At 37.9% G+C, this 23,493-nt stretch overlaps 1 protein-coding gene across 6 annotated transcripts in view; it reads left to right on the forward strand.

The window, feature by feature from the left end:
- LOC114652243 (WD repeat-containing protein 7) overlaps nt 1-23,493 on the forward strand; it is a 535,548-nt gene that overhangs the window by 55,103 nt on the left and 456,952 nt on the right. For 4 of the 6 annotated variants that reach the window (XM_028802521.2, XM_051928322.1, XM_028802524.2 and 1 more), the window contains exons 6-10: nt 8,805-8,881; nt 12,239-12,358; nt 13,100-13,245; nt 16,336-16,438; nt 20,513-20,638. In XM_028802521.2, the coding sequence (XP_028658354.1) occupies nt 8,805-8,881; nt 12,239-12,358; nt 13,100-13,245; nt 16,336-16,438; nt 20,513-20,638 (572 nt within the window). The remainder of the gene's footprint in view (nt 1-8,804; nt 8,882-12,238; nt 12,359-13,099; nt 13,246-16,335; nt 16,439-20,512; nt 20,639-23,493) is intronic. The other 2 variants (XM_028802525.2, XM_028802526.2) reach the window with 1 other exon arrangement.

Here is a 23,493-nt window from a genome sequence, read left to right on the forward strand (position 1 = left end):
ATCACCCTCATGTCCTCTCTCACCACATCCATAAACCTCCTCTTAGGCTTTCCTGGTAGGTCTATCCTTATCATCCTTCTTCCCAATATACCCAGCATCTCTCCTCTGCACATGTCCAAACCAGTACAATCTCGCCTCTCTGACTGTTTCTCCAAACCATCCAACCCGAGCTCAATTGTACTCATTTCTAATCCTGTCCGTTCTTGTCACACCAAATGCAAATCTTAACATCTTTAATTGTGCCACCTCCAGCTCTGTCTTCTGTTTTTTGGTTAGTGCTACCGTCTCCAACTGATGTAACATAGCTGGTCTCACTAACATCCTGTAGACCTTCCGTTTCACTCTTGCTGGTACCCGTCTGTTATAAATTACTCCTGACACTCTTCTCCTGCCCTCCACTCTGCCTGTACAGTAATCCCTCCTCAATCGCGGGGGTTGCATTCCAGAACCCCCCGCAAAAGGTGAAAATCCGCAAAGTAGAAACCATATGTTTATATGGTTATTTTTATATTATCATGCTTGGGTCACAGATTTGCACAGAAACACAGGAGGTTGTAGAGAGACAGGAACTTTATTCAAACACTGCAAACAAACATTTGTCTCTTTTTCAAAAGTTTAAACTGTGCTTCCATATAAAATCCGCGATAGAGTGAAGCCGCGAAAGTCGAAGCGTGATATAGCGAGGGATTACTGTACTCTCTTCTTCACCTCTCTTCCACACTTCCCATTACTCTGCACTGTTGATCCCAGATATTTAATCTCATTCACTTTTGCCAACTCTACTCCCTGCATCCTCACCACTCCTCTGACTTCCTTCTCATTTACACACATACATTCTGTCTTGTTCCTACTGACCTTCATTCTTCTCCTCTCTAGAGCATATCTCCACCTCTCCAGGGTCTCTTCAGCCTGCTCCCTACTCTTGTTACAAATTACAATGTCATTAGCAAACATCATAATCCATGGGGACTCCTGTCTACTCTCGTTTGTCAACCTGTCCATCACCCTTGCAAATAAGAAAGGGCTCAGAGCCGATCCCTGATGTAATCCCATGTAATCTTGCATGCATCTGTCACTCCTATGGCAGATCTTACCATGGTCACACTTCCCTCATACATATCTTATACAACTCTTGCATACTTCTCTGCCACTCCCGACTTCCTCATACAATACCACAACTCCTCTCTTAGTGTTCAACTAAGAGCTCATACTGCTCATCATACACCTTTTCTTTAGCTTTTGCCACCTCTCTCTTCACCTTACACCTTATCTCCCTGTACTCCTGTCTACTTTCTGCATCTCTTTGACCATCCTGCTTCTTCTTTGCCAACCTCTTTCTCTGTATACTCTCCTGTACTTCCCCATTCCACCGCCAGGTTTCCTTTTCCTCTTTCCTCTGTCCAGATGTCACACCAAGCACCCTTCTTGCTGTCACCCTTACTACTTCCGCCCAGCTATCTGGCAACCCTTCACTGCCACCCAGTGCCTGTCTTACCTCTTCCCTGAATTCAACGTTGTAGTCTTGCTTTTTCATCTTCCACCTTGCAGTGCATAGCTAATGATATGTTTATCGTCTCTGTATGTAGGCATTCTATGTTTTGATGCAATTTTCTGTCACAATCTAAAGATTTTGATTTATTTGGAAGAAAAAATTGATTTGTCCGGCGCACTTGTCTAAACTTGATTTAATTTTACACTGTTGGCCCTATCCACTTTGTACAAGTTGTTAGATATATTTATCCAGGTAACTAGCACAATGTATAACATTTAGCTAAGGATAATTAATCAGATTTGTAAGTGATGATAATTTTTATTCAAAAAAAAATAATTTGATCAATCCATAGAAGTAAAAGTTTAGTTTATGTGCCATAGCTAGTGCTCCTATCTCACAGACCCAAACGTCTTGCAGTCAAATCCTGCATATCGTTATTGCCTGTATGGAGTTGTCTTCGTATCTGCATGATTTTTCCTCCTGAATCCCCATAAATGTTCAGGGGTATTGTGACTCTGTTGTGAGTGAGAGTAGGTATGCGCATGATTGTACCCTTTAATGAACTGGCACCCCAGTCTTGTTTGCTTTCTGTCTTGTGCCAGGTGCTGCAGGAATAGACTCTGATGCAAGAGGGCTTGATAGTGTTTCTATAGTTGAAGTCAGAAGTTTACATACACTTAGGGTGAATTCTTTAAACTCACTTTATAACCCCTCCACAGATTTATACTAACAAACTATAATTTTGCAATATCATTTAAAACATCTGCTTTGTGCAGGGCAAAAGTAATTTTTTCCAACAATGTTCACAGAAAGATTATTTCACTTTTTGTTAACTATAACACAGATCCAGTGGGTCACAAGTTTACATACGATTTTTTAAATATTTGGTAACATTACCTTTAAATTGTTTAACTTGAGCCAAACGTTTTGGGTAGCCATCCACAAGCTTTTTACAATAAATTTCTGGAATTTTGGTCCATTCCTCCATACAGAACTGGGTCCTCATGCATAATGGCGTGTGTACAATTCACAGTAAAACATGGCATAAGGACAAAAGTGGAAATGTGCGTAAAAAAAATCCAGATGCATAAATCTGCGTTCGCCAACTTCCACATTCTTCCACTCCATAAATCCTGGTCAGTGTGAAAAGTAATGCATATGCACACGCCTGCTGCCACTCCCCAAACTCCTCCCAGAATTATGCCTCTTTGCATATGCAAATCAATATAAATAGCCGTTTAAGCACAGCGTTCTGTGAAAAGGCAATGGCAAAAGCACGCGGGGAATAGAAGAATTTCAGCGAATACCAAGTGGGGGCAATGAAAAATTTACCATTTGTTGGTTTAAACAGAGGAAGTTCATCGAGTGACATAGAGTGTCGGAGAAACTCGAAAGCTCAAGTTCACAAAGTCGCACAGTGCCCGAAATAAAAAAGAAGTTGTCAGATACCAAAGTCGCCGTGAAAAGGCGAGTCGTAGCCCACCGTCTGAGTGTCATATGAAAGCTTATTAGGGTACAGAGAAAAAAAATAGGCACACAGTGGGAAAAAAGCATGAAACTTTAATCTCGAAATTTCCACTTTAATCACGTAACTTATTTTGTCATTAAAGTAGAACAGTAGGTTGCATTCCAGAACCCCCCGCGAAAGGTGAAAATCCGCGAAGTATGGTTCTTTTTATATATTTTAAGTAGGGATGCACCGATACCGAAACGGGTATCTGGTATCGGCCTCGATACCACATTTTCTAAAGTACTCGTACTCGTTAAAAGTCCCCCGATACCGGGGACCGATACCATGGTCTGAGAAATGTCTATGTTTGAGCGGCGTGTAAGGGGTTAATCACAGGCGCCGAGTGCCCGCCCCCAGGCCCCGGCTGCAGCTCAGAGCAGGGAGAAGGCGAGGCGAGAGATGTCAGCCGTGTGGAACTATTTCAAAGTGAATGAAGACGACAAAACAAAGGTGGACTGCAAATTGTGCTCAGCGAAATTGTCCAGAGGAGGCTCAAAAGGTAGCGCATTTAACACAAGTAATTTAATCAAGCACCCAAAATCCCAACACGACAATGAGTACAAAGAGTTTAACCACGCTTCTAAACCAACACAACCCACGCTGCAGCAAACTCTTGCAAGACGAGAGAAAATGTCCAGAGACAATCCACGTGCTGTGAAAATAACACAGGCAATTATCGAGTACATTGCATTGAGTGACCAGCCACTCTCGGAGGTAGAAAATGTGGGATTCCTGCGTCTCCTCCATGTTCTGGAGCCCAGATATGATGTCCCAAGCCGCCGTTACATGACTGACATGGAGCTGCCTAAACTACACGACTCCGTGAAAAAACATATCCACAGCCTACTGGAAGCCTCCTCTGCGTTTAGTTTCACCACGGATATTTGGACAAGCAGTGTTAGCCCCGTGTCGCTAATTAGCCTAACCTCCCAGTGGATAGACGAGAGTTTCTTGGTTTTTTTTGTTAAGTTATATGACTAAAGCTGTTACCTGTAAATTTAAATCATGTTTTTATTAAGTACTCGGTATCGGCAAGTACTTGGTATCGGCGAGAACTGAAATGCAAGTACTCGTACTCGTTTTCCAAAAAAGTGGTATCGGTGCATCCCTAATTTTAAGCCCTTATAAACTCTCCCACACTATTATAAACATTTCCCGCACAATTATACAGCATAAACCCTTTGTATTCTCTAAGATATTAGGTAAGATTTGTTGAAATTATGTATGTAAACACAGTTTATATACAGTAAAACCTAAATATTATTTTAAAGATATCGAGCTTTTCTGATATCACATATGTTACAGCCATTACGACAGACAGGCCACCAGCAGTAAATATGTACAATGCAAGAAAAATTGTATACAGTAAAATGTGTGCACAGTGACACTAAACTATGTACATGTAATAAGTACTGTACGTAGATAATTAATTATGGTTACTCACCAACAATGACACGATGACTTGTCTGATAACGATGAGTTTAATTTTACTGCACAACAAAGGAGAGCGTTACAGCTCTTCTAAAGGATCCTCTTCAGGCGACTGTGTAGCACTGCTGTTGTTCTCCTTCCGACAGTCTTCAATCCAAATCCCTAAAGCAGATTCCATCCATACTACTGCCTTATTACGTCCACTTGCAACTCGTTTTGCGCCCTGGTTAAAGGACACTGCGGCCGTAGATCTTATATGCTTTTCCTCCTTTTTAAATAAAAAGAATCGTGGACTCATTGATGCCGTAATGGTGTCCTGCAGCGGTGTAGCTGTTCCCTTCCTTCAACATATCCAAAACTTTTACCTTTTCTGCAATCATTTGCATCTTCTGTTGGCGTTTGGACACGGCCCCTGAAGCAGTAGCAGGAGCACGTTAATGCTGAATGAGTGAGATGAGACTTCCTGGTTAATGCAGCACTCCATCGCTGAGCCAATCAGCACACAGGAACTTAACTGTGTGCTCTGATTAGGTAGCTTCTCAGTCATCCGCCAATAGCGTCCCTTGTATGAAATCAACTGGGCAAACCAACTGAGGAAGCATGTACCAGAAGTAAAAAGACCCATTGTCCGCAGAAACCCGCGAAGCAGCGAAAAATCCGCATTATATATTTAGATATGCTTACATATAAAATCCGCGATAGAGTGAAGCCGCGAAAGTCGAAGCGCGATATAGCGAGGGATTACTGTATAATATAATAAACATATTTTGCTGCATTTCATCTTAAAAATGATATCGTCATTATATGTAAATATGTGCTTTATAAAGTGGCCCAGGTTGTGCAATATTATAACTGTATTGCAAGTTTACAGTGAGGTAATTGTATTTATAAGTACAAAGCATTCTACAAGGAGCACTTAATGGACTGATTGAGTGTGTTAATAGTTCTTGGGATGAAACTGTTTCTGAACCGCGAGGAAAGGCTCTGAAACGTTTGCCATATGAGAGCAGTTCAGTAGATAGCATGGTTTTGGCAGCATGTACTTGATGCTGTACACTGATAATTCTCTTTCCAATCAGCTGCTGTAGAGCTGTGATTCCCCACTCAGATACAGTGATATAAATATTCTGAGTGGTGCAGTGAGAGTAATATGGAAAAAGATGATCCGCTGTGGCAACCCCTAACAGGAGCAGCTGAAATAAGAAGAAGAAGGCGCAGTGAGAGTAACAACGCTAAAGCAGCTATGTTATTTAGAATAGTTTGACCATTCTGTGGACCATTATATTGTTACAGGTTAATTACAATCCGATGCAATAAACTAATAAACAATATGCGGTTAATTTCAATGTATTTATAAAGCCGTGTCAGGGATGTGGATCTAAAAAAGAAAGGGAAACCACACTGGAACAGTAGCACTGCTTTGATTCTGGGTGCCGCCAGTTTGCAAAACTGAGTGGAGAACTTGCGTACTCCAACCATTTACCTACCGTGAAAATGTGTGTGGCTTTACGCCAAGTTTAGGTTTTATACATCATTTTTGTGCGTATGCACCGTTTATACATGAGGCCCCTGGTGTGTTTGCTAGTATAAAATACGTGGAGGGATTATAAAGTGAGTTTTGAAGAATTCACCCTAAATGTATGTAAACTTCTGACTTCCAACTCTTTGTAAAAAGTTCAATTCAGGTCAGTTCATTTATATTAAATACACTTCTACCTTAGAGCTCAAGGTGCTATAACGTAGATTCATATACAGCATGGAATGAGAGTTGCAGCATAAACGGCCAAAAATCATACTGTATATTAAACAGTCATACACATATAATGAGTAGTTTTAAGTCCTAGAAAAGGATCACTTAGTAGGCATACAATCACAATGTAATTTGGATGTAAGAAAGCACATTATCTATATATGATGCAAGCTTCAGTTCAAAGCACACTTTGTGCACTTAGAAGAGAAATGAAATGTAAAAGATGGCACAACCAAAAACAATTACTGATAACAGTGTAAGAGAGCAGTATGAAACGCCTCAGGAGCAACTCTAACAAGGTATGCTGTGCTAGATTAGTAAGACTATTCAGGCCATGATATTTATAGGTTGATCATTTCAGAGTTTGAATGCATTATAACTACAGTAAATAATCCTTTGGTGCCCTATAGCTAAAGAATCCTAGACTAGTTATTTTTATCAGATTTTTAAGAAGACTGGCTTCCTGAGATCACAATGTATGCACTGGATGATGGCACTTTAAGATTATAATGTAGACCTAGGAGCTTTGGCACTAATAAGGTCTATAAGATAAAGGGTCTTAAATGTTTATAACTTTATATGTGAAACAGAGGGTTATAAAGTTTGTTTTAAATGTAGTTTGAATTTAAGAACTGGACTTAAATAGTTACAGTGCATCTGGAAAGTATTCACAGCGCATCACTTTTTCCACATTTTGTTATGTTACAGCCTTATTCCAAAATTGATTAAATTCATTTTTTCCTCAGAATTCTACACACAACACCCCATAATGACAACGTGAAAAAAGTTTACTTGAGGTTTTTGCAAATTTATTAAAAATAAAAAAATTGAGAAAGCACATATACATAAGTATTCACAGCCTTTGCCATGAAGCTCGAAATTGAGCTCAGGTGCATCCTGTTTCCCCTGATCATCCTTGAGATGTTTCTGCAGCTTAATTGGAGTCCACCTGTGGTAAATTCAGTTGATGGGACATGATTTGGAAAGGCACACACCTGTCTATATAAGGTCCCACAGTTGACAGTTCATGTCAGAGCACAAACCAAGCATGAAGTCAAAGGAATTGTCTGTAGACCTCCGAGACAGGATTGTCTTGAGGCACATATCTGGGGAAGGTTACAGAAAAATTTCTGCTGCTTTGAAGGTCCCAATGAGCACAGTGGCCTCCATCATCCGTAAGTGGAAGAAGTTCGAAACCACCAGGACTCTTCCTAGAGCTGGCCGGTCATCTAATCTGAGCGATCGGGGAGAAGGGCCTTAGTCAGGGAGGTGACCAAGAACCCGATGGTCACTCTGTCAGAGCTCCAGAGGTCCTCTGTGGAGAGAGGAGAACCTTCCAGAAGGACAACCATCTCTGCAGCAATCCACCAATCAGGCCTGTATGGTAGAGTGGCCAGACGGAAGCCACTCCTTAGTAAAAGGCACATGGCAGCTCACCTGGAGTTTGCCAAAAGGCACTTGAAGGGCTCTCAGACCATGAGAAAGAAATTCTCTGGTCTGATGAGACAAAGATTGAACTCTTTGGTGTGAATTTCAGGAGTCACGTTTGGAGGAAACCAGACACCATCCCTACAGTGAAGCATGGTGGTGGCAGCATCATGCTGTGGGGCTGTTTTTCAGCGGCAGGAACTGGGAGACTAGTTTGGATAAAGGGAAAGATGACTGCAGCAATGTACAGAGACATACTGGATGAAAACCTGCTCCAGAGCGCTCTTGACCTCAGACTGGGGCGACAGTTCATCTTTCAGCAGGACAACGACCCTAAGCACACAGCCAAGATATCAAAGGAGTGGCTTCAGGACAACTCTGTGAATGTCCTTAAGTGGACCAGCCAGAGCCCAGACTTGAATCCGATTGAACATCTCTGAAGAGATCTTAAAATGGCTGTGCACCAACGCTTCCCATCCAACCTGATGGAGCTTGAGAGGTGCTGCAAAGAGGAATGGGTGAAACTGGCCAAGGATAGGTGTACCAAGCTTGTGGCATCATGTTCAACAAGACTTGAGGCAGTAATTGCTGCCAAAGGTGCATCGACAAAGTATTGAGCAAAGGCTGTGAATACTTATGTACATGTGATTTCTCAGTTTTTTTATTTTTAATAAATTTTCAAAAACCTCACGTAAACTTTTTTCACGTCATTATGGGGTGTTGTGTGTAGAATTCTGAGGAAAAAAATGAATTTAATCAATTTTGGAATAAGGCTGTAACATAACAAAAGGTGGAAAAAGTGATGCACTGTGAATACTTTCTGGATGCATTGTATAGCTTTTACTTCTAGTTATTATTACTGCTACTTTTTTGGAATTAAATGTAGATTAGTATAAGAGTGATTCTGACAGCTTTCTTATGAAGTATTAAAAACTCTGTTCTGCTTAGAACAAAAGAATGAACTAGCTTTTCAAGATCCTTCATTGTTTGAATGTTTTCAGTGTTTCTAAATTGGAGAAAGCAAGTTTTAGAAAGTACGAAAATGTGCAGTTTGAAGACGATACCTTCTCAGAAGTATTCAGTTTTTTTAAATTCATTTCAGAAACAGCATTTGTTTGTGTTTGGTGTGGACTGACAAATGGTCATGTATAACAACTGATGTTTTTATGTACATTTTTACCCTTTCAAAACAGAAGATACAGTAGTTGCTGTAAGTGTGACGGGGATATTGAAAGTTTGGATCATTACAACAGACGTCAACAGATTGCAGGTATTGATATTAAAACGATTGTGACATATTTGTAATAATAATCGACATAGTGCAGATTAGATGTTATCATTTTTGTTCAGTAAGTTACATGTTCTGTTTTCTTCTAACAAGCCTGGAAAAGACTTCAACTCATGAGATGGTTCTGTACATGTTTTATTTGTTGGGATACTTGGTTCTTGATATAATGTTAACAATGAAAAATAAAGTTCAGTTACTTTCTTAATATTACTGTATCAGTTTTTTTTTTTTTAATTCTAAAAGAATATTTGAAGAATTTTATTGAATCTAATTTACATCATGATATTATGATTAAATTTATGTGTATACTGACCATAAGGTCTAATCTCTACAAATTGTTTGGCATTTATCAATATGAACATGAGACTTTATGACCACATTGCAACACAGGTTGTGCATTTCTGTTTGCAAATGTCATCTGCAGTTTTGATTTCTGTCAGTATTCCCTATTAAGATGAATGTATTAGTGAGACTAAGACAGAGACAAGAATTCCCTAAAATGTGACAGTTTATTCAGTAATTATTCTTCCTTTAAATTTAGTGAATTGGAGAAACTTACTTATTGTTAATTGGGCTTTAATATGTGCATGAAGTGTGCAGTAATACTGAACAAATGATTAATGTTTTGTACTGTGCACACTTCTATATGAAAAGTCTATTTTTGGGATGGAGTGGCACACTTTTTAATACTGCTTCCTTACAGCTACATTGGATTGCTGTACATCTGTATTCTGGTTCTGTCACAGTCTGTGCAGTGTGTTGATCATAGCTGTTCAAAACACTCCAAATGTTGTCACTCTAGCACAGGGGTGGCGAACTCCAGGCCTGGAGTCCCGCAGTGGCTGCAGGTTTTCATTCTTAGCATCTTCTTAATTAGTGACCAGTTTTTCTGCTGATTACTTCTTTTAATTAACTTGACTCAGGCCCCATAGTTGTTTCTTTTTCTTTAATTAGCAGCCAAACAATAATGAGACAGAAACCAAGCCACCACATGACCAGCTTCCCTGTGCCCATCACACAATATCTGAAATTAAAGAGAGGTGATGGTCTTGGTAAGATTGATCTCTCAGGTCACCAAAACATTTTGGCGGTGTTCTTAGAAAGAACAGAAAAACAACAGTTTTCGAAATGTGTGCTGTGGCAGAGTGAGAGCAGCAACAAGCCATGGAATTAAATAACGGGTTTAATTAACAGCAAGAATTGGCTTCTCATTAAGAAAGTGATTTCAGTGAAATTGGTTGGAGTTTGAAGCCCCAGCTTAGCTGGTCATCTGTTCGCTCGTTTCACATCTCATTTCTGCTTGGCTGTCATTTAATGAAGAAAAGAATCAATTCAGAGGGCTAAACTCTTCTAACAGGGCTATTAAAGTGATGGCGAAAAAGTTAATTAGCAGTGAAAACTGGTCACTGATTAGGAAAAGGGTTAGAATGAAAACCTGTAGCCACTGCGACCCTCCAGTCCCAGAGTTTGCCACCCCTGCTCTAGCATATAACAGGGGCTGAGCATAGCACCCCTTGATTTATATTGAGCACTTTCTATGGTATAATCTTAACTTCAGTTTTAGAAGTTTCACTTGATTGACAATTAATTTTTTTTTGTGTTGGAGCTGTGTAGGTTTTAATCTGATCATTCTGATGTTGTTATTGAGCTGCTTAATTATAATATTTTTTCACAGTGTTTTTTTCTACTTTTTACGTTTTAAACACTAGAGTTTGTGAAGTACATTTTCTGATCTTGACTAGTCAGTAGTTTAATATTTTGAAATTGAAATTCAATATTCTTTGTAATATCCAAGGGACTTATTACTAAACTGCTTTGATTAAATAAATTACTTTGAACAGAACAATTTTCCCCATATGCTTTGTCAATTTTAGGTGTTAAGCAGAAAAGCACATTTTGATATCCATCGAACATTCTGAACAGTTTTTGGAAGATCTATATGTGTGTGTGTCTATGGTAAAATGTTTTGTAGAGTCTGGAGCTCAAGAATGAACAGACTTTTTGTGATAACTGTAAAATTTTGGATGACTCTAAAGTATTCCACACCATGTTTTGACAGTTTAATGCTAATAACAGCCCAGCCACTGTTCTAATATTCACAAAATTTGTTGTATGCGTTTAGGATTTTGAAAGAAAATCTTTAGTGAATTTTGAGCTCAATCTAAAAGTTGAGTTTGGACATTTAAAGTTTAAAACTTTCAAACTTGGCAGTGACATCGTATCTTGCATATGTTATTGATGAACGATGAGATGAGTGTGATAGTCATTTGCGATATAATGAAAGCTCTTTTCAGTGAAAATCCAGTTCTATATTCAGATACAACCACTGAAAATTGTATTCTTCAGAGATAAATGAGAATCTTCTAAACAAACTTGAAGTAATTTCTTCTAAGTTCATATGTTTCCCTTTTCTTATCCATTTTTGTGTGTGCATAAGTGTGTTTATGTACAGTATATATCATATAGTGTAATTATCCTATTTTTATAATCCTTGTGTTTATTTAATAAATGATGGTTTTCCTAAGATGCCTTTCCTCCCAGTTTCCAAAGACACACAAGTGTGGTGACTTTTAATTGGCATAGTCAGAATTTGTGTTGGCACTGGGTGGACTAGCACCCCATCTAGGACTGATTTCTGCCTTGTGCTTGATGGTGCTGGAATAGGCCATGCATACCATCCATCCATCCATTTTCCAACCCGCTGAATCCGAACACAGGGTCACGGGGGTCTGCTGGAGCCAATCCCAGCCAACACAGGGCACAAGGCAGGGAACCAATCCTGGGCAGGGTGCCAACCCACCGCAGAGGCCATGAATAGGATTAGGTAAATCATAAATAGAAGGATGGATGTTTGACTCTCAGAATTAGTGTGGCGCAGTTACCTTCATTTAAGCCTAACTTGTGAAACCCTAATCCACACAGGCAGGTAAGGAAATGTATTAGTGGGTTCTTGATGAATGTCTGTTTAATGATTGGCTTTGCCAAACATGAAGCAGATGGTTACTAAAATACAAAAACTTTCTTCACTGTCCCCTACATTTACTGGTGCCCACTTTAGGGCAAGTCTTTAATGTGAATTGGTTGCTATTTTGGGTTTGCTTTACAGATACTTGCTTTTATTATTGGAGACATAATTAAAGCAGTTGCTCAGTTATTAAGTTCTAAATAATTTGCCTGTTAAAATCTTAATTTGCAATTTCTGAGGTTTTCTGTGTGCTCACTTCTTTACTTTTGATTTTAAATTAAAAAAATGCAGATGATAATATTTTTGCTACTTATTTTATATTTACTTATTTATTCCTAAAATTATCCCATATTCTTTATTTTGTTATTTTTTAGGATGCTGACCCTGTCTTTGAGGAAGAGTCCAAGCCAATTTACAGCCAGAACTGTCAATCTATTTCATTTTGTGCATTTACCCAAAGATCTTTATTGGTTGTTTGCTCAAAATATTGGAGGGTAAGCCTTAAGGCCATAGCAGCTTTTGTTTAATCAGTTTTGAATTTCTTTGGAATTTCCCTTCCCATATCTTTAAACAATTATTGGATGGTTATTGTTAGGGTTTGCACTTTCAGCTGCATGTTTTGCTTTAAGTAGTGTTTTTATTTTCAATTTTAAACCTTCAGATGTTTATAAGTGCAATGAACTGCATAAACTACATAATTTGAAGGTTATATGAAGTGCAGTATTGTTTTGGGTCATGTTTGAGGTTTGTACTTTCACTTGAATAACAGTCTGTAATGTAGACAGTTATTAAATGAAGATCACGTACTGTATTATTTTAAAGCACATATTTAAAAAAAGAATTTTAAAAGTTTCTTGAAATTTGTTAATTGCTAATGGGAGCAGCAGGATATGTATTGAATATGTTAAATACAAAGATACTGTTAAACATTAATATAGCTATGAACACTCTGACTCTGTTCAAAAGGATTATTGATCTTTTTGTTTTCAATGTGGAATATATAGGACTACCTGGTGAACATTCGTAAGATGGTCTTGTCTGTCCGGGGAAGTGGGGGGAAAAAAAGTCAAATTTACATTTCTGCAATATCTTTTTCTATGCATCACATTATTTTGTGTCACAGGATGAATCATTTTGAATGTTCTCTTCACATATAACAGTTTGAAAATACTTCCTACCATCTAACATTTTTATTATTCAATTGCAAAGAATTGTATATTTCTGTTTATTGGCAGGTGTTTGATGCTGGAGACTATTCTCTTTTATGTTCAATGCCCAGTGAAAGTGGACAGCTGTGGACAGGGGGTGACTTTATCGCTGCAGATAAGATCATTGTCTGGACTGAAGATGGTTGCAGCTACATTTACAAGCTCCCAGCAAGGTATTAAGTTTTTTAATCAGTGGAAATAAATGTATTTTAGTATGCAATCTGAAAAGTGACTATCCAGCATTGAATTCTTAAATCTGTACTACAATGTATTGTTTTGTAAGCAGCAGGACAATAATGACTGTGTAAACTGTGACCTCCATGGGGTGCCACCAAGCCCCACACCCCAGACACAACCCCACCAAGACAGTCCCAGGTGCAAATAAATGTTTTTTTTTTTATTCACAATACCCTTTTCCAAAGTCCACACCACAATCTCCAATCCACAATACATCTTTCTGTTCCTCCAGTTGAGTTTTGCAATCTGCTTCTGATTTAACTGTTGGAGTGAGATGGCTTCCTTATATGATAGACCTGAAGCATTTCCGGTCATGACCTCGCATAATGGAAGCCTCACAAACCAGAGAGGTGTATTTCCAACAGCCCCCCCTGGTGGCACCCAAGGACTCCAAAAGGGGCTACCCTTCAAAACTTCAAGTCCCAGACAACCCTGTGTGCCCACGCTGGTGCCATCTTGATGAACTTTTCACAGTCCTCCCCAGTTCATCCATTATTCTTTTTATCTTGACTGGGATAGGAATCGGTAACCATCCTAGCCAGGATGCGTGTCCTTGCACATTGTCCTTCCGTTTCGGCTTCCTGGCCAGGCAAGGATTCACCTTCCATCCCAGTTGGGGTACCAGTCCAAACACTGCGGCTTTTGCAAAGCTTACATTCAAGTTAAACATTTTAGTGGGGGAAATTAAATGTTAAATGTTGCATTGTAAAAAATGTTTAATTTCACTTTTGCGTTTCTTATATTTTTTAATTTTTTGTTGCATATGTTGCCTTTTTATTTAAAATCTTTTATTATTTTATCTGCTTTAGAGAAACACTTGATTTTGCATAATGTTGGCTTTTATATTTCTGGAAGTCATTATAAAAATGGTAGGTAAGAAGAGCTTTAATACTGTGTTGGTAGAGTATTTTTTCTCTGAAAACAAACGTATACAAATTAAGAGGCTCAGATTATTTAAGATCTACAATAAATATTTAAATGCATTCACAAATCCAAAAGCAGTATAGCTGATGAGAAGTCACATTGCTATAAAGTTTATAGATGACATATATGCACAACTACTAGAGAAGCCTTGGAATTCGAAATCTGTCATTAGATGAGGTATTAAAATGTTAAAGAACTGTCTTGCTTGGGGTCATATCCAGGCCATCACCACCAGTGTCCAAAGGCTGCACTTTCAAGTGACATAACCTGCTAAATTGAATAAAATCTTTTGTTACCTAAATGGATGGCATTGCTGTTATAGTTTTGTCACTGACTCTAGTAGACTTGCATGTTGAGCCTTATAACAGTATTGTAAAAGATCACATCAATTTACAGCATGATACTTTTGTTACATTTGGCATTTTGTTGCCTCAGGAAAATTAACCTTATATTTTTATACCTAAAAATAATCTCATGTAATTATCTTAGTGATGACTGAAAATAGGTACAGAACTATTCTTCTTTATAAGCATCTTCGGTGTAGGAACGCTGTGGGTGTAATCACTATTGCCATTCTAATTTAACTTGATTGGAGGACAAATGTAAATGTATGAATTTGTTAAATTGCCCCAAGAAATTAAACCTCACTATGCGACTCTTCAATTTCACCCGGGGGGTGGTCGGGGGGGGCGGGGCTTTGGTAAACATTAAAATTATACAAAGTTATTGTCTGTCTGTATACCTCAGGGCCGGATTAAGAGCTTTGGGGGCCCGTAGCACATTTCAAATTTGGGGGCCCTTTTGGTTTGCATCATCTGAAGTTTAGATTCTGAACAGTTCAAACCGGACTAAATAATTATTTTACTCTCGATTATAATAAGAATCTTATAATATTTATGTGAATTTTATGTGTTGGGCCCCTAAAGTTTTGTTGTGTAAGAAATTTACAGTTTAAAAACGTAAAGATAATATTTTTAAAGACCAGTTTTTCAATGCTACACTTTTTCATTAAATATTGGGTCCACCATTTGGGGGCCCCCGAAATTGCGGGGCCAGTAGCATATGCTACATGTGCCTATTGGTTAATCCGGCACTGGTATACCTGCATTGTTATCGGCATTGTTATCAGTCTTTAATTTAATATTGTTTTTGTGTATCAGTATGCTGCTGCTGGAGTATATGAATTTCCCCTTGGGATTAATAAAGTATCTATCTATCTATCTATCTATCTATCTATCTATCTATCTATCTATCTATCTATCTATCTATCTATCTATCTATCTATCTATCTATCTATCTATCTATCTATCTATCTATCTATCTATCTATCTATCTATCTATCTATCTATCTATCTATCTATCTATCTATCTATCTATCTATCTATCTATCTATCTATCTATCTATCTATCTATCTATCTAATATCATGCAAACATCAAGTGTCTCATGTACTATTGACATGCCACTGAAAATAGTTCACCAGTATGTTTTGTAGTATCTTGGGAAATTGCAAATGGATACATAACAGACATCATTATTTTTTGTTATTCTAATAACTTAATATGATAGTGTTAATAATCTATAGAAAGGAAACTTGGGGGAAACTGGTCAAATTATTCTATACATGCAGAAGCCCTCCAGTTATTTTAAATAGTTTTTGAATTAGAAAGAGATGGGTTCAAAGATGTGGATGATTTGGATTTAACATTTCAAAATGGCAAAACCAAACAAGTCATATTCCTTACTGCAGCTGTATTAACAATATGGCCCTTTGCATAGAGTTACAGTTAAGAGTCTTGTACAGCTTTTGCTTTTAGTATTTTTTTTGTAAATTTTGAGATAATTTGAGATAATTTCAAACTTATTATTTAAGAGGTTTGAACTTCTTTTGTTTATTTGAATTGCCTCATTTTTTACAAGTTAATTTGCCTTATAAATCTTGCAACCACGTAAGTAGCTTTCACTTACTGAAAGTACATCATTTTAGAATCTGAAACTTTCAGTGTCTTTCATAGTTTTTACAGGTTGGCCTTTTATTAATTTTGTTTTGTGATGTGTCTGCCTCTGCACAGCATTCCACATATTTTCTGTTTTATTTTTCAGCTGTCTTCCTGCTAGTGAGACTTTTCGCAGTGACGTTGGAAAGACTGCAGACAGCCCCATCCCTCCTTTATTATGTAGCATTCTGGACAGAAAAGACAAACAGGTAACTAAAGGAGTTTTAACAATGTATTTTTATAGGAAGGTATTGGGCCCAAAGTTGTTTATGTTTTGAAAGAAATTGTAGTTTTTTCTTTATTTATAAATGTTGCACCTTTATAATCTTAAATCATGACTGGGCAAATATTTTTTTTTTAAACATCTCAGGAGTGGCATGTTTTTCATTTTCTGGTTTTAGTTCAGCCATTGTCTTTTGTTTTATTATTTCTAAATCTAATTTTGAATGGCATATGTTTAGACATCAAAATAATATCAGGCCCAGTACTGTGTAGCATTTTAACCACCCCAGTCTATTAATACTGAACCTTGAGGTTAAAATACTCATTCAATTGTTAATTTCTTCAACAGAATAATGATTACAACCATTTGCTAAGATTTGACATTTGTTTTTCACCAGTCTCATATTTTATGATTTATGAAAAGTATATTCTTATTGTGTTCAGTGTTTAATTTTGTGTTGTAAAATTGTAAAGAAAGCAAAACTTTTGCCAAGTAGTATTTATTTATTTAATTATATTTATTATTAATTATTATTAATTATTTCAAATACCAGAAGTTATTCACTTCTGCCACAGATATCTACTATAATTGTGCTTACCAGTTCTATCTTGTGGGCATGTGAAATTAGTGCTTTGTTTTGTGTTACTTTTTACTAGTCTTTATTAGTGTTTACAACACAGTATTTGTGTTAAAATAAACAAAAAACAGATAATGAATAGTAATAAGACACCAACATACTGTAAATCAGCATCAAGGTAGAGGCTGATTCATTGAAGATTTTTAAATATGTGAGTTGGAATAATTCTGATGACTAATTACTCAGGTACTATGAAAAAAATAGCTGCAGCAGAAAAAAGGAAAAAAGATCATTTAAAACTGCAATGAAATGCTACTTTTGCTGAGAAATTCTTTAATCAAGTTAGTTTATTTACAGTCTTAGTGTGCTGTAACAAATAAAACTTGTAAAATTTTGTACATTTTACAGATTATTTGATGTACACACATAGAAATACAGATTAGGATAAACATACAGTAAACAGATCAATTTAAAGTTGATTGTCATAAACAGAAGTCCATTAATGCTTTGCTTTAGTATTTACATGTCAGAGTTAACCACTGAAAGTAAAACATAAATTCAACATATTTGGGTATGTCATTATGTGTTCGGTTAAACAGCAACTCTGTGTTGGTGTAGTTTGAATGAGTGAGGGCATAAGTGTGAGTGAACTCTGTAGTAAGGCAATGCTTTCTCTATAGTACACTTCAAATCACTTCAACATGTAGCAGGAATTAGTCAATAAGGTTAAGACAACAAAAAGGCCATACTGGTTACCATACTTTCAAAGATCTCACGTCTTTCACTTTAATTTTTTTTTTCTTTTAATAGTAATTAAAATGTTTGTAATACTGCCTAAAAGAGGAAATAAATTTTAGATGGCAACTTGAGCAGTAGTAGCACTGCTGCCTGTGATGATGCGGGTTCTACTCTATGGCTCCCACTTCCCTGTAGGGAGCCTCTTGAACCCAACATCGTCAGTAATGTAACTGGATGAGCTGGACAATGAGGACATCAACGAAGCAAGGGGAAAAGTGCAGAAGTTTGTTTATTACAAAAACAAACACAACAAAATCAAAACAGTGTCCAAATAAAAGTGCAGTGCATCAAAATGTCAATAAATAAATAATCCATCAAAAGCAGTGAAAATGTGGAGGTTAAAATCCAATAAATAAGTCCTTTAAAACACAAAGTTAAAACAATGGCTGGAAGCAATCCTTTAAAACCAAAACCCCTGCTTCTCCCATCCGGGCTCTGCACCAGGGGAGTCGCCCTACCTACAGCTGACCTTCTCCACATCCGGTTGCCTTACGACCTCTGACTCCATACGGCAACTTTCCCGGACTGTGACTTGGGTTCCACCAATGGCCAGTGCGCTCACACTTGGATTATGATCCCAAATCTCAGACTCCTGCTGCCTTCTCGGTCTTACGTGGCAAGCCGTCCTCAATCATAGTGACTCCTGCTCCTCTGCAAAACTCGGCAGGAGTGACCCAATCCGTCTGCCCCCGGGTGCCAGCCAAACACCCCACTAGGGCCCACCTGTCTCAGCTGCCTGACCTTCTTACAGTGAACCCTCGCTTGCTCACTCACTCACCGGCTTTCAGCTTCCTGCCTTTTCTTCTTTCTCTTAACCTCCGTCCTCTTTTTCAGATCTTTTCCTTTCTCCGAACTCGCGCTTCTCCTGTTTATAATGGGGACGTGGCACAGGTGTGGCAAATAGCAGCTCCCGGCATGAATTACAGATATAGACGATTCCTTACTTGTGCATTTAAGTGAGGAAATGCCTGCACCACACCGTGTCTGAGAACCACTCCGGCCACACTACCACACCCTCTCTTTAAGCTGCGAGAGCGGCAATTATTTATTTAAAAACTGGCCTTTTCTTTTAAGCCGCAGACCTGCTATATCACACTTCCTTGCAACAAGGAGACAGGGGTTCAATTCCTGGGTACTCCTAACTAGGACTTTGCATGCTCTCCCAGTGTCCACAGTTTATTCCTTCAGTTCAGAGTAGTAATGAAGAAACCCCACTGAATTTGCTTCACCTCAAGTTTGGCAGTACAGGAACTGCATTGAAATCAATTAGGAAGGAGAATCTGAGCTAGTTTCGTCTTTATATCGGTTGAGCTGGCATACTGCCAACTGCTAGGATCAGCATTATATACATGGGCTGTCCCATCCAACATTGCTTGCTACAGCTCTGTGATGTCATACTGGCCTTGCAAAGTGTTATGGGGTGCTGGAGACAAGAAGTTATTCTAAGCCATCCACACAGTGAAATTTCATGAAAAAATATGGTGAAGAATGTCTCCAGAGATCCAGCAAACTTACCGAGAAAAATGTCTTGCAGAATTTTACAGATCAACAATAAGTCCCAAGACATGCTAGTGTAAGTGGACAGCTGATGCTACATCGGCCCCTGCTGTGTGTGTGTGTGTGTGTGTGTGTCTTGCTGGCACTTTTTTCCAAGGATAGTTCCTCCCTTGCACCCAGTGCTATCTGGGATAGGAAATGTCTTTCCTGTGCCCCAGCTCTGGAAGAATGGGTTTAGAAAATGGATGGATGAAATAATGAATTTGAACATTAGTCAACAATCTTTTATCAAAGTTATACAGAATTTCTGAAAACTTAAATTGTGAATGCAGATTATGCTGTTTCTGGGTTAATGGTCACAAAGCATAAGTTGTAGGACATGTCAAGTAGTGCAACATATCAATTCAAACAATTGAAGAGCTAAGTTCCAAAATCAGCTAAGTACAAAAGATAAATTTTGGAGATAAATAGGAAAATCTGGGTCCGTACTTAGCAGATTTTGAAACTAAATCCCTAAAACTATAGCGCTACACTGTTGCAATTAGCAGGTTTTGAAGCTCAAACATATTTTTGGCACATGACCAACTGCATGAAAAGTCACAATCGCGTGTTCACTAAATTTTACCAAAAGGTGTAATTAGCAGATTTTGGAACTCACATCTTCAATTACAATTTCTGAAAATGCTAATAATCTTTTTGTAGATAATAAAAAATTTTTAATAAAATAATAAATGTTTAATAAAATAAAAACCTCAAAGCAGCAAGATGCAAAGTTAGTTTTAATTTGTTGAAAAAGGAAACCAGAGCTTTATTTATTGCTGCTTGTCTTAATTATGGTAAAGATGCTGGTCATTTTTAGGGAAAGAAAAATTAAAGTCAATAAACATCTTACTAAAATTGAACTTTCAGTCCCCTATAAAAATGTAATTATGGTAGATTTCATGCTGTGCTTTGCAAATGTCAGTTTGTGTGGTGTGTGTGGGTGTATATGTTTGCCTATTTCTGTAAACATTTTGTAAAGATAATATACAGCTTTTGAAGGATTTTTGTAGCATTTAATTTTTTTAACTATGATTTTTGTCATACTGCATTGTGTAAATTCTTGTACATTTTTTGTATAGTTTGTTTTTCTTTTTGCCATTCTCATACATCATTTTATTACTCCTATTTTCTGGGAGTATCTCACAGGACTTGCAAAGGTTTGAGGGGGATACCATTGTCGAGGTTTCACGTGATCATATCTGTGACATCGAGAGAGCCTGGGAGCTTTACACCCCTGAGCTGCTGTGCCACATCCAGCCTATAGAGGCTCCAGTAAGACCTGTCACCAGTTGACCCCCTTCTGTGTGGCTTTGTAGTTGTGTAGTCTCAGCCCTTGTTACAACATTTTCTTAAAGAACTGTTTATAGCAGTGTCTTTAATTTGCCATTTACTTATTTTAAGTTTTTCGGCTGTTATTTTCATAAAGCAATACCTACTTTATGCTTTTGTGGAGTGAAGGTAAACCTTGAAGATGTAAAATGAAATAAACCTGTTAATTATTTAAGATTTCACTTTTAATGGAGATTTACAGCTGTTTTGAAGAAAACATTATGTGACTGGAATAAGAATATGAGATTATTATGTATTACATTATGAAATTAATGAAGTGCCATTAATAAATGAGCTGTCGAGACATTCTGTGTTCTCCTCTTTTGCAGCTGAAGTTCTTCAAGACAAATTTGTTGTTCAAGGCTGAGAGTACTTTAGAGTTCAATGCCGTCTTTCTTTCTTATTTTAGCAGCAGCTTGCACTTAGAATGTGGGTGATGGCTCTTTTCATTTCTTACTTTAGGCTCTCTAAACTGTCTTAACTGTTGTACATTTTCTGATGAATTTTACACTGATCCAACCTGAGTGGGTTTGTGTGCCAGTAGCAGCTGCTCAGACTATTGCATTTTTTTAAAATTAAACATTATATTGCCTTACTGCTTATTAATTGTAGATGTATAGTAAATAGGAAGTATTTAGTAAACAGTAACAAAGGCATCTTGATGCATTGCTCAGTATGACTGAAAGTCAGAACTATTTGCAGCATTTAGAACCTTGAGAAAGGCATTTCATTAATGTCTGTATTAGTGTTTCATTCTAACAGTTTTGTTTTTGGTCACTTCACTGTATTATGTCATATGGCATGTGGCATGTCCTGCTGTGTGAGTATGAAGTTATGCATTTGTTTTCCGTATTACGGCCGTAAATGAAATTGCATATTCCAGGTGGGTTGAAAGTACTGTTATGATCTGGCCAACCAGAAAAATATTAATGTTAATAATTTTGTCTAGAAGGCTAAGCAAAATCCTACGTCAGCTGCAAAAAACGGCCAGCAATATCTTTTCTTAGTTGAGCAAAACCTGGAAGAGCAGACCTGCAAAAACATGATTCAAAACTAGTACCTGTTAAGTCTAGGGGGGTATTTTTCGTACGTGGATTACTTGTTTAGCCGGATGTAATTGTTGACGATTTGGCCTGATCCTGGATCTGTCGGTTTTTCTAAACTCTTGCTGGATGTGTTGTCATAGCAACACATCCTAATCTTTAAACCTGCTCAGAGCAGGTTTGTTCGATGTAAACAAGGATTAGCTCACACACTTAATCAGTGTCCGTGTGTGGAATTCATTTAGTCATGACTTCGCCGTTCATGAATGAGCGACCAATTGATATCGGTGCGCAAATTATAAGAAGAGAATTTCATATAGAGTGGGTTTTGTGCGATTGGCAAGATCCTTTATTGCTCCCGGAGGAAATTCTTTTCGAAAGATACCGCTTTAGCCGAGGGGGAATATTGTACCTCAAAAATTTATTAGGACCTTATATTCGAAGTCAATCTAGGCAAAGTCGGGCTCTCACAACCACACAGACAGTATGCATTGCTTTGAGGTTTTTTGCAAGCGGCACTTTTTTTATATACTGCAGGCGATGCAGAAAATCTATCTGAAAGTGCAATTTGCCAGGCAATTCGTAAAGTCTGTTTGGCTCTGAAATATTTCCTTCGGGTTTTCATAGTGTTTCCTGGACACCTGCGTGTGCAGACAATAAAAGAGGCGTTTCATGCCATTGCAGGTAGGTAATACACAGGCAAAAACACCCACAGTTCCATAAAGAATCTCACAATCAGCCTAACATTCTCATTACCAGGATTTCAAAATGTGATCGGGGCACATGGGACTGATCAGTGTGGAGTTTGATTTGGAAAATGTACCTCTCCTCCTTATGAATAATCAGACACAGTGTCTTCATCAAATATTTGACCTTTGTCAATATCTCGTTGGTCAGACACTGGTTCTAGGGATATGACATTCCCTGCAACTGACCCAACAAAAAAAGACGGCTATATGGAACATACATATAGCACACATTGAGGACAAATATATGCAATGACCATCCTTTACCTGAAATGAAGTGACCACTGCATCCTGCCACTGGTTCTGAGGAGGATCTTCCCCCTGGAATGCCCTCAGAAACAGGGTGATGGGCATTTTGCTGGAAAGCCAACTCTTCTGCAGGGGTAAGGTCTGGACCGTGTGGACCTCCACCTGTTTTTTGCTTGTCTGCCTTCTTATTAGCTTTAAAATTAATGTTCTTTACATTATATGTGATTCTTTATATCAACAATTCTTTAAATAGTTATATACCAATATTTACCAGTTTGAAGTATATTCTTGTACTTCACTTTAACCTGTTCTTGTGTTCTCCTTGTGCTCACGTTTGATCCGGAATTATGACATATTAAATAATAATTAATCTGACACATAGGAAATGAAACGCTGCTTTCAGTAAGTACAATGCACACGCGTTTAATTTGTCCGCCACTTTTTGCCAGCCGTCTTTTCTGGTTTGGGCTGCTTTTGCAGTGTTACCCCTTGTGCATATTAAATTTTGAAATCCTTCGAGTAACTAACTAACTAACACCTACCCACACACACACACACACACAGACAGTTTGTGTGAAAAAAAAATGCGCCCGTTCTTTCGTCATTTTGTTACAGCCTATCAAAGACTTGCTGATCATGTTTTCTAGACTCATTATATATGGGCTTTTCACTCATTGCGGGCGCGCGCATTCATCTCGGATGATTAGATCCAGCTACACTAATCTACTACGCGGCTGCGTTTGAAAAACCGACTTATCCC

Source organism: Erpetoichthys calabaricus, chromosome 5, assembly GCF_900747795.2.
Source record: "Erpetoichthys calabaricus chromosome 5, fErpCal1.3, whole genome shotgun sequence".
Taxonomy (NCBI): domain Eukaryota; kingdom Metazoa; phylum Chordata; class Cladistia; order Polypteriformes; family Polypteridae; genus Erpetoichthys; species Erpetoichthys calabaricus.